The sequence below is a fragment of the Lottia gigantea genome (assembly GCF_000327385.1).
Source record: "Lottia gigantea unplaced genomic scaffold LOTGIsca_72, whole genome shotgun sequence".
NCBI classification, from domain to species: Eukaryota; Metazoa; Mollusca; class Gastropoda; family Lottiidae; genus Lottia; species Lottia gigantea.
Genome location: NW_008710427.1, coordinates 1,185,352 through 1,197,322, shown reverse-complemented (window position 1 = coordinate 1,197,322; position 11,971 = coordinate 1,185,352). Strand labels below are relative to the sequence as shown.

The following is an 11,971-nucleotide window of genomic DNA, read 5'->3' as shown; positions in this document are numbered from 1 at the left end:
AACTTATATACATTGAAAGACAACGTTGGAGAATCTTGCCAAATTCGGAACCCCTCTGTCGGTGATACCGGTAGAGACTCATGCTCAGAGTGAACACAATTATCAAGTAAATGTGCCACTTTGGTTTCATGGTCATTATTTTTACACCCATTTTCATTTCTGAGAAGTCAAAATCTGTTTTTATTAGAAGAAATTTATTTCGAGTGAAAATGAAATGGAAAAGTAATCTCGAATAATCTTGGAAGCAACTTAAATTTTATCCGCGGTTAAAAAAAAGATACAATATTCTCTTCAATAGTTTTTATCAAAGTGCTGGTTTGTAAACTTTTTGCATCTAAACATCATTCTGTATAATATCCGTCCTTCATGACCACTAACATGAAATGACAGTTCAAAATCTTATATTTATGTTTGTTAATTAATTTTAATTTTTATTTATTGTAATAGAGTGAATTATTTCAATGTACATATTATCGCACGACAATATGAGATTTTATTTCCATCGTATTCCTTTAAGTCACGAAGTTATCGCTTGTTGGTAACGTAGTGTTGTTTTCAATTTCTTACCTCAATTAAACCACAATTTGCAATGTTGTTCCGACTGGATGTAAAAGTAAAACTGGACTATGCTTATTTTCTAAACTGTTTTTATACGCCCACATCTAAATGAAAATCGAAATTGAAAATTCATTATTAAGCCACTAAAGACATGCTCATTTCTGACAGCTGGTGGCAAGCTATCTTTTATTTTATTTGAGTAATAGATCAGAATGTTACAAATGTCCCTAAAGCCCTGTGATAATAGATTGTACTTTATTTTTATGAAATGAATGACAGTGTGAATAAATTACTATTTATGTTTTGATAAATTGTTATTTCATGTCTGCATGTGTCCCATTTTTATGTGTGGAGACATATCTCCTTTTTCACTCCTTTAGTGCGCGGACAATCCATCTTGTTCCAATGTCTGGTGAATCCATGACCCACTTATAGATGTTTATTGTGTTCCACGTTATCCTCCATATTGTGTTACTGTGGCCCTGATCATTCTGCTATGCTGAGAAAAATGTTAACTGAATACTCACTCACATGGAAGAAGTTTTGTCTTTGTTTTATCCGTTGAAGAAAATGTCTGTTCCTAGATTAAACAAGTAAGTCTAAGCATTTCGTTAGAATCATGAAATCATATGTTTTCTATAGGTAGTGTAATTGTGCTAGCTAGCAGAACCCCCTTAATAATGTGGTGCAATTATTTCTGTTTTTAGTTGTGCAGAAAAATGGAACTGGTGTCATCGATAGGTTGCAATCTTACTTCCTATATATATGTACTAATTTCTTGGCTACGACAGTTTCTTTAATGTAATCTTTCGACATCACTATGTTTTTAACCATGAACCTATATGTAATTTTGTACACTAATCAGGCATAGAAGTAAATTAGAAAGAAATTCTTTCTGGACAAAGGACTGAATTTAAAAGTAATCAATAGGAAAAAAACAAAAAAGTAATAAATATTTATTGCACAAAATATCATATCCGTTCCATTTCATTCATCTTCGTGTTTTATAAACTGAATATTCATCGGGCTGGAATTTCTCTCTCGTTTTTGGAATATATAAAGTCCTAAAGCACCAATTAATATACCAGGTAATAACATTCCGAACGCTATACCAATTATTGCACCTGAAAGATACACAATACGTTGACAAGATACATTCATTTGTTTACAAAATGTGACGTGACCATGAAAAACTCAGGGAATGCTTGCTGGAGACCAGTCTTTTAGATTTTTGACACCTTACTTTCGTTGTGAATTTTCCCTTATATGATTCTTACCTGTGCTTGTATTATTTTTGTCTTTTGAAGTTAGATTTGGTTTTGCTCTATTTGAAGTATTTATTGTTGATGATTTTGGTCCTGAAAACAAAAGGAATCAATGTATAGTTTACCGCCTTTTTACGCCCTATTCGACGGAGTGGTCTAGCCTCATCAACAAATTATCTTCTTCGATCAAGGCCTTCCACTCTCGCCACTCCGATAACCCGACCGACGTTTGTGGTCACCTGACAAGTAACAACGTCAGTAGGCTATCGTAACTACCATTTGGCTTGGTATTTGTAATATTTAACAAAATAATCTGGTACTCTGGTCAGTCGCAAGGAAATCTGACATACTGGTAGATACAAGTGAGAACACAAAAACAAACTTATGTTAACTTTAAAACCGTACATTCTACAATAACACTCACTTGTATATACATCACAGAAATCTTTTTCTACTTTAAAACCAATTGATACACTGGATGACAATCTACATTGAGTTATATTACCACAATATTCAAAACTATTACACTGTACTCCAGACTGATCTACACACAGTTTGGCACAGGACTGAGATGTAGCCGAATTTATTATGACGTCATTTGGATCGGCATCTAGACGTCCGCCCTTATCTTGAAAGTCGAATACGTAATTTCCTAAAAGAAAAAAAAATAACATTTTTCTAAACAAACGATAATTATGAGTGTAATGATGTTGAAACAATTTTGATTTTGTAGTTAGTTATGCATAAACAAAATTACATATTTGGTACATTTCCATATTGTGTACACGTATAAAGGGATAACAGATTATATAGATATACACAAACACTTACTGGAATAGTGATCACATGTAGTGCTACTTGTTATGGTCGATCCACTATCAAGTATGTGAGATTTTCTCAAACGACATGATCGATCTTTGGCACAGTAATCAAAGGATAGACAGGAGAAAGTAGATTCTTTAGAGCAGTATGCTGCACAGTCTTCTGTTGTAGTTACTTTGTCTAATATTTTATCTGCTTGAGTTGACAACACTTGTCCTTTAAACTGTTGATACTCTTTAACATATTGTTCTGAAAGAATGGAAAATGTGGCTTATATTCTGCCTATATTTTTTCATTTTCTTACAGTTATTTCTGAGCGGAAAAGGTAAGAATTAGTCCAAGAATAATGATGCCGCAGTAAAATCACACTGTTTTCTGTACCTGAAGTTTTGACTTGCGTGACCTTAAAGCGGCACATACACGCTCAAATTTTACATCAATAGGATTGATCTAAAATATTGACAGTTTGACTTTCCTACTACAACCTCAATATTTTTTATGGTTTGCGCAAAAATATCTACTAAAAACAACTCCGTCAATATATTGACATCAACACTATTAAGGCGTCAATATCGCCCATGCATACACGCAAGGGCGTTGATCCTGGAGGGAAAAGGGGGATCAATCTAAAATTAGGAAATGAAGGCGGTAATAAAATGAAATGTAAAAAGGGTTCTATGATCTGAAAATGAAACCGAAGACAGTCGCCATTTTTTTTTTTTTATCTCGGGACAATTTTCGGCTTATATATTGACATACAGTCGCGTCTAAAGAAACTAACGTGAGTAAATATGCCATGTAGATTCTATAATTGAATCATTGTTCACGAAAGTGTCATGTTTTCCGCTTAGTTTTCTGCTTGACATTTTAATAATTTTTTCGGAAATTCGAACTCTTGAGTGCAAAGTCTCTCAATCGAAATTCAAATCCCGGAAGACACGGTCCTGTTTTAACGGAAAAAATCGTAGATCACGAATTCGTAGTCAGATTTAGTGCCAGATTTTGGATGAAATAAAATGCTCTAGCCCAGGGCATCACTACGCCACTACCCTCCACCTCCCTTACGCCGCCACCGCCAACCGCCTGCCCTACCCAACCACCCCCCTTCCACTCTTCCCATCGGCCCCCTTTCAACTGCCTCATTTCTGATTTTAGGGGTTTTCCAAGTCAAAAAAAAAAATCGTATCCTCACCAAGCTAAACTAACTCTTTTTCAATGGACGATCAAGTGGTCCAGGGTGTCACTGAAAATGCATGTTCCTTCTAGGAGAGGCGTAAATAATAGGAATGTCAGAAAAAAATTTCTGCTTCGCCGAATTACAAGGGTCAGTTATCCCCCCTGGGCCAAAACATTTTGTCTTCATCCCGGCCTCTGATAGCTATTTGAAAAGATATTGGCTGAAAAAAGACAGAAAAATAAGCCCCGTTAATTGGGAACATTCCACATTTCCAAAGGTGCGGGTTTTAAACCTATTTAGGTACTTCGGATCTATTTGAAAAGTTCAGTTATATCATCATTTTCGCCCTACACCATTATGTGACGTCTCATTTAAATCTGCATGCACAGCCAAAAATTCAAAGGTCACAGAGTCACATGATAGTAACAAAAAGAAAGTTAAGGTGATGCCCAACACTAATGTACGATCATCGTAAAGGTAATTTAATATTATGTTAGAAAAAACGCATATTAGGAGGTGTGGAATGCCACCATTTAACAGGGTCTTCTTTCTGACTCTACTCCAGCTGACAACTATCAGTTGCTGGAATAATAGAGGCAGATGTTTTGGACAATCCCCCCTCCCCCCGATCAATTTAAAAGTTTGAGCGTGCGTGTATGGGCTGTTTTTTTCATACAGACAATAATCACAAGCATGCAATGAAATAAATAACTGAATTATAACTTACTGCCATAAAGATCACAGAAATCATTTCTTTGTAGTAATTCAGGGTGTTGATCGGGATGAATTGTACTCAGTGAACAGTCTCCAGTCGTATAACAATATTCAAATGACTGACAAGTAAATTTATCCATCGTAGCACAAATAGTAGCACAATCATCCACAGCCGTTTGCGGTACTTTAGCAACATATTTCTTTAAGACTTTGTGTCCTGATACTACTTTGAACTGTTTTAGATAACTTCCTATAAACAAATTCTACTATCAATAAAGCGTGCGATATACTTGTGATGTATTTAATCTTTATTGTGGATTCAAAATAGAATCTTCCAAAATATTACCTTTCTAAATAATTCTATAAATTATGTTAGCTCTTTTTCATTATCACCTCTTAAATTAATAAAACAAAAACAACAAAAAAACAATATAAGCAATGGAAACTCCCCTAAAAGGTAAAAATAGCAGAATAATGTAACGCGGAGGTTGTCAGCTGTGTCACCTGTCGCACCTGTCGCAGGACCGCTGAAGTTTCCAGCTAACAGATAACAGAATAAGCGTCAACTTTGAGAATAAAATAATGATGACGATTGCCTTGAGTTGAACCGAGAATTGGCGAATATATACATATCTCTACATGTTGTTCCACTAACCTTCGGTCGCAATTGGTGAATAAGGTTGATTTATATCATCTCTAATATTTGATGCTGTATAAACAAATGGCTTAAACGAAAATCAAAAATATGAAACAATTGAATTTGAGAAATATCAGCCAATATAACCAAATATGTCTATGCCTGTGAAATGTCTCCTTTGAAGTGAAAATTAACCTCTCTAAATACTCAAAATTCATCTAAGGCCATTTTAAGTCTATTGATTCCGAAAGCCTGGGCTCCAGGGGCTCGGCCCTTCAAATCTCTCCTAGGAGAGACACGTCTCATTTTCCTCGCAAGTCATTTTGTTTTGTCCCGTTAAGAGGGTTTCTGATCGAAAGAGTCCATTTTCCAACTCGGTGCGCTGTTTAAATATATAATAAGAAGCTAACAAATTTGGCGAGGACCATTAGGCACAAAAATAGTCGGTATATATTTGAAAACATAAAATATAAAACCTACATCACCAGCTAGTTGAGGAACAGTGACCTTAAATAAACCTTTATAAACCATATCTTTGATAACATCATAGGCATGTCTCATAGATATTCCTGGTGCAGTACCATTGATTAATCCTACAAAGCATTTACATACTAAAGATTACACTTAAGATTACTTATACAATTTACAAAACAATAACAAAGAGAAAACACTCCTAAAATACAGCAGATGAAACGAAATACCAAAAAGATTTAGAAAACAAATATGAATATTATATAGATAGCAGCATATATATATATATATAATTGTTTACTTCATTGTTGAAATGATGTAGAAAAATGGGATATAAGAAACTCAACGTACTTGACCAATGGGTACATTGGTTTGCTTTCTGAGTAACAGTGGTAACAGTAGATACGTGATCTGAATGTAACAGACATTGTGTATTCTTGGAACAGAAATCAAATCCATTACATATAATTTGTAAAGTGTTTATACATTGTGAGGCACAATCAGGCGCATACTGTATATCATTTATCTTAACTTCACTATACTCTACTGGTATTCCACCTGTGATTTGTTTAAATTGATCTGAAATATGAATGAATATAGAATATAAGGTTTTATAGATAATGCTAAACAAGCAAAGTCATTTTTTGTTTTATTTCTTCATCCCATGTCCAATGTTAACAATCATATCCAGTTTAAAGTGACACATCTTATTTAATAACGTGCCGGAATGGATGAATTATAATTGTGGAGCGTGGAGATATTACATTGTTTATGTGTTATCCACTCTAAAAAAAATAATCCATGTTCTAGACCCGTTGGAAAGATAGCGTAAAATGAAGAAACGTATCGGTTTTATGTAGCTATGTATATATCTTCCAGATATGCTTATTTCAGAGTTGATAAGGTAGCTATAAATATACTCAGTTTATATGATTTAGAAGCCTTCATATTATGTATCAATATTTGACTTCGACCCTGGCTTTTGGCTTTAGGTTACCGAACAAAAGCTTTAAGTATCAAAGTTGTTAAAAAGTCTTAAAAGTTGGGAAAAAACATTTTTTTTAGTTTTGATGGTTAATACTTGATGACGTCCTGAATTTGTGTTTGATAAATGACTTTCTTTGGATTCTCATTCTCTCATTATATTTATAATCGTACAAATTTAGGTAAATTCTTCACTTACAGATAAAATCAAGTTGGTCAAGAACAGTTGCCGTAAAAAATACAGAACTAAAACTATACTCTAGTTGAATGTCTTGAAATCTAATTGGTGAAACACCAGTAACCTGAGCCAAGTTGAACAGAGATTCATGTTTAAAGAGAGTTTGTCTAACTTCTAAGTAAGGATGGAAAGGCTCTGAAGAAGATGATAAAAAATAAAATGTATAACAAAGTCTTAAAGAGCGAAAGTCGCATGCCGCATGCCGTGCTTATGTAAATACTTGTATTATAGCTTCTGTCACCCAGCCTCATACTTGATCATAACGGGTTGCGAGCTAGCAATCTAAGGGTTCAAGTTGCTCTATCCAGGTTTGCAATGCTATTAAGGGAAATTATATAATTTACTAATCTAGGGCACTTATCTTATCATGGTTCGATTCTAGGCCACAGTACTGTTGCAGTCAAATTTTTATTTTCTTTAAACTCCAAACAGGTGTATATATTACATGTACAGTCAAGTAACCTAATTTCGTGGTAACCAATTTTTCGTGGATTTCCGGAAATGTTTAATAATTTACATGAGCGACCATGTGCGACCTCCGCATTAGGTTGTTTTGATAAACATGGATTGTCTGCACAATATCAGCTAGTAGAATGAATCCAGTAGTTTCAAGCAAAGTAAACTGTATTAATGTATACTTTGACAAATACAAAATGGCGGATTTCACTTAATACCAAACGTCACCTTTTTCTTTATCGGCCGAATTTCCTTATAATCCCAAGCGGATTCCAAGTGTCGTCTGCTAGAATGTAGTCCAACGAATGAAGTCACATGATCAACTAGCTGATTTCGTGTCAGCAGAAAATTTCTATGGAACACAAAGTAGACTATATTCTTATGTTGTTTCAGTGACTTTTAGCAATAAACCACGCTACGTATCTTATTTTGTCAGTCACTATTTTTTTTTTTTAAATCGGGGTTCTTTGAAGGAATTGTCACTAGTTATAATGAATTGATATCAAAGATAAATACTAAAAGAAGTTAATTATACCACCCGGTATCCATACAACGTATTTTTCTAGACTTATTTATAGATCAAACATTGTACGCGAAAATATGTGACGCATTTTGCCGCCGTTGCCGAGTGGATTGCTCATGAAATGTGGGTCAAAGTGAATGATTCATAAAGAAACTCGAAACAAACCAATTTTAATTATTTTGTAGAATATCTGAAGAAACATCTAAGACATAAAAAAAAATCGCTTTTTTAACTTTGACGAAATCCGGTGTTGAATCCTTATATCAACGAAAATAGGTTACACCACTGTATATATTATCATACACAACTACAACAACTTACGATTAAAAGCTATCATAAAGCGATGTTGTTGACCACCATCATAACAGGGTTGAATATTAAATGTTCCCATCGGAACATGTTCATCTTTATAATCATAAATATTATAAGACATTGTGTATCCATTCTAAAAGATATAACATTTAATACAATACTATTTGAAAAATTACAAACATCTTGCTCTTTGTCACTCTCATAAATGGACTTGTTCTGAGCTGCACCAGGGCTTACAGAATGGAAATAATGTTTGTTTAATCTCGTGGAAGGTACAAAGTAAAAACCATAGCCAATATCGATAATCCATGGTCGATTCGATGGACAGAGTGCAATTTTTTGCGTGCACGTTTTGTTCTGTTTTATTTTCAAAACTTTATTAAAAAGATAATGATACTTATTGCGTAAGATATTCACCTCCTCTGTCACGACATTTAACAGAATTGGCATTGACCTTGGTACATCAGTACTACCATCTGTTATAGTAGTCCAACTGCCCTGAAAATATAAAGAAACAATTCCAAGGTATAAATTCGTCAATGTAAATAAATACGTTTTAAGTTATGTATTCGTTTTTAGAATTAAAAGCCTGGTTCTCCTTCAATTCAATTAAAATAACTTTGCCAATTTCCGTCCGTTAACCAGACTGTTGAAAAACATTAAATTATGATATTACTAGTAGAGTTCTAGATCAAATTTTAAGCCTAAGAAGAAATGAACCATCAATAGTAATCGAACAGTAGTTTATAAAAAGTGATACCACACGGCATCAGGTGTTTTCCAAGAATTTATTTTAGGGATTATTATACCAATCGCCAACCGAATGCATGTTTGTAAGACAAAGGACAATACCAGAGAGTTAGTTAGGGGTATGGAGTGGTAGGCAACTACTTACTGACTGAAAATAGTACTGGAAGATTGCTTTAACTGTATCATTTAAACCAGGTGGTATAAAATTATTGACTTCACCTTCAAAAACATCACATAATATACCTCGTACTGTTTTCTACAATGTAATGAAGAACAGTGTAGATATCGCTTTGTAATCAAAATCGTCTCTTTATATAAATCGCAATCAATGTCCAGTTTTTAAGTTGAATAGTGTCCTAATTGAGTGTTATTAGCAGAAAAAGCAAATATAAATTCTGCTTTTTCTCTGTAATTGCAAATGTGCTACATTCACAATGGCCATTTCATATCAAAAGTAGTTGTGGTCAGAAATGTCTCTATCGAACTACACTAGCAAAATTTATCTCCATCAAAACCACGATATCGTGGTTAGTTCGGACTTTAGCTTGACTTTCCAACTTCAATTTATCCAACGTTATTGGACCCCCAAGAATGACACCTCCGACTTCAAAACATTACCTGTCCAATAAACGTATAACTACTAGTTAAGCCAAAGAATTCCAATGGTGACTTCATATCCACGACATAACCATTATAATATTTCTGTGCTTTTGGATCTAATTCAGCATCAAAACCTAGAGGTCCTTTGGCTGTTATTTGACTAACGGTGCAGTTCAAATATTCCTGATCTATAACGTAGGCTAAACCTAGGGAAAAAAGTTCATACAAAAGGTTTAACCAACCAATTAGATGTAGATGCAAGAAACGTGCCTGAGTAACATATAAGTGGAACATCATATTAAAGAGATTTGGAAGAGGTTTTCTAAATTTCTATGTGTATCGGGACACTGAAAGCACCAATTTGCACCATTCCACTTTACAATCAGACGTCTGGGGTTCCTTCAATTCCACTAAAATTAAAGTTTTATGACGTCACTAATCGCAATGGCTTAAATGTGATGTGATTAATTATAATTTGCGATTAGTGACGTCATTTAACACTAAAATCTTTTAAAAAAACAATCTCTCCTGAACAATGATCACAAAAACACAACCAACCAAATCTTTCTTGTTGATGAAGAACGAACATTATTGTGGTCATTGTACACATTCATGTTTCAAGTCGTAATCTTGGCGTCGCCAAAGTATTATGTAATTTCAGTTTTCTTACATAAGGACTTCAATAATCCCACGTTTAAAGTCTCATTTGACAAAGTTTATGGTGGTAAAAGACAAGGCAACATTACCTGTATTGAAATCGTGTATGGTTGTCAATGTAAATAATGAATAATACGGTGGAAAAGGAGTTCCTCCTCTATAATCATATCTTAACAACTTATAATCATAATCATAAAACACCTGAAATAATTCAGTATTTTTTATAGAAAATAAGGCGGTATAAGAGTTGAGTTGGTATTCTATAATCATATCTTAACAACTTATAATCATAATCATAAAACACCTGAAATAATTCAGTATCTTTACTTATAACTATTTTCTTATAACTTTGCAATATTTTCAAATTGCATATAAAAAGCAACAAGTATTTGGAATACTGACTTACATCGACTTCTGTGACATATTTATGTGATGGTATAACCACTTCAGCACGATATGAAAAACTATTAGCTATTGATGGAAATGGAATCTGTTCACTATAACCTAAAATCATAATAGTTTCTAATGATGTATGATATGGATCCAGAGTTTCCTCTATCCTGTCCAGAACTTTCATGAAAAGAGTTTTGGACGTTTCAATTAACTCAATCAGATTCAGAAAAGCAAGACTTTTTTGGCATAAGACTGGAAAATCAATGAGTATCAAAACGACTTACCAAAAAGTACCTTTGTATCCACAGCCATAAAATCTTCCACCTGCAAGGAACGATTGTGTTTTTACCCCCAAAATACAAAATTGTTAAATTGGATATATCAAAAGGGTGATGTACAATACCATTCAAATTTATCAAATCAAATTAAATTTATGCAGTCGTCACGTTCTAGAATGTTTAGAAAAACAAGAAGAAAATATACTAACACTCTCATCATCTTTATTAATAGCTACTTCCAATCCACCAGCATACAGTTGTACTTTCAGATCACTGTAAGCTAAGTCTATAGATTTTGTATCCACAGTTGACACATTGACTGTTCCTGAAAGCAGTTAGGAAAAACTTGAATTTTGAAGCAATAGAAGTAGTAAGTAGCTGTAAAGCTGTAATATGTTGATCATATCTAAGTAAGAAATGTTCTCTGACAAGCTACCAATTGATTCCACCACAAATCGTTATCCATAAGCTGCAGCAGTTTTACAAATCTATTCCAGACATTAGAATTTGTCATTCTTCACCTTTATCAAGACAGGAATGGTAATTTTTTTAAGATTATCAGCCTTGTATAAATTCCTACACAAATGATCATTTGGATTGACTTACTGGAATAATGATTACAAACACTCTGTTTCAGAACCAAAGATCCATCTGTAACGTGACGTTTACTGAGATGACAAGCTTTCTTATCAGCTGTGCAGAAGTCGAAACTATTACAGACAAAATCAGGTGTTGTAATACATAGATCAGCACAGCTAGCAGCATCAGTAATATTGGACCAATATTGATCACCCATTGTCTCCATTTCCTGACCAGGCACCAGTGTAAACTGGGCTATAAGCAAGAGTAAGAATTATTGAAGACAATGACAATTAGACGTAAGATTAACCCAAGAGATACATCGGCAAAAATTTGAACACGAATCTTCAGAGAAAAAAGTAGGTCTATCCTATTAAGAGGTTCGAGCATAAGAAATCATTAAAGTGCAACGGAGGTGTCGCTCTGAACAAAGAAAATAATTTGAATCTCCCTCCAAATTTGGGCCGACATCTGGAGACAATAGTCTATTTTCTATTGTTACCAAGTACTCAATTAACAATACCCAAGATGTTAATCTTATAGTAAGTACTTATAGG

At 33.9% G+C, this 11,971-nt stretch overlaps 1 protein-coding gene across 1 annotated transcript in view; it reads right to left on the bottom strand.

Annotated features, from left to right (window-relative positions):
* Positions 1-1,545: 1,545 nt before the first annotated feature.
* The window catches only part of LOTGIDRAFT_168146 (hypothetical protein), a gene marked incomplete at both ends in the record, with an annotated part of 19,931 nt that continues 9,505 nt past the window's right edge, over positions 1,546-11,971 (bottom strand). Inside the window, 18 exons of the mRNA XM_009066011.1 lie at positions 1,546-1,682; positions 1,836-1,916; positions 2,248-2,475; positions 2,655-2,894; positions 4,550-4,786; positions 5,192-5,261; positions 5,654-5,766; positions 5,996-6,223; positions 6,828-7,001; positions 8,167-8,290; positions 8,575-8,655; positions 9,053-9,163; positions 9,526-9,713; positions 10,254-10,365; positions 10,571-10,668; positions 10,842-10,881; positions 11,045-11,160; positions 11,442-11,669. Coding sequence (XP_009064259.1) covers positions 1,546-1,682; positions 1,836-1,916; positions 2,248-2,475; positions 2,655-2,894; positions 4,550-4,786; positions 5,192-5,261; positions 5,654-5,766; positions 5,996-6,223; positions 6,828-7,001; positions 8,167-8,290; positions 8,575-8,655; positions 9,053-9,163; positions 9,526-9,713; positions 10,254-10,365; positions 10,571-10,668; positions 10,842-10,881; positions 11,045-11,160; positions 11,442-11,669 — 2,606 coding nt within the window. The remainder of the gene's footprint in view (positions 1,683-1,835; positions 1,917-2,247; positions 2,476-2,654; positions 2,895-4,549; positions 4,787-5,191; positions 5,262-5,653; positions 5,767-5,995; positions 6,224-6,827; positions 7,002-8,166; positions 8,291-8,574; positions 8,656-9,052; positions 9,164-9,525; positions 9,714-10,253; positions 10,366-10,570; positions 10,669-10,841; positions 10,882-11,044; positions 11,161-11,441; positions 11,670-11,971) is intronic.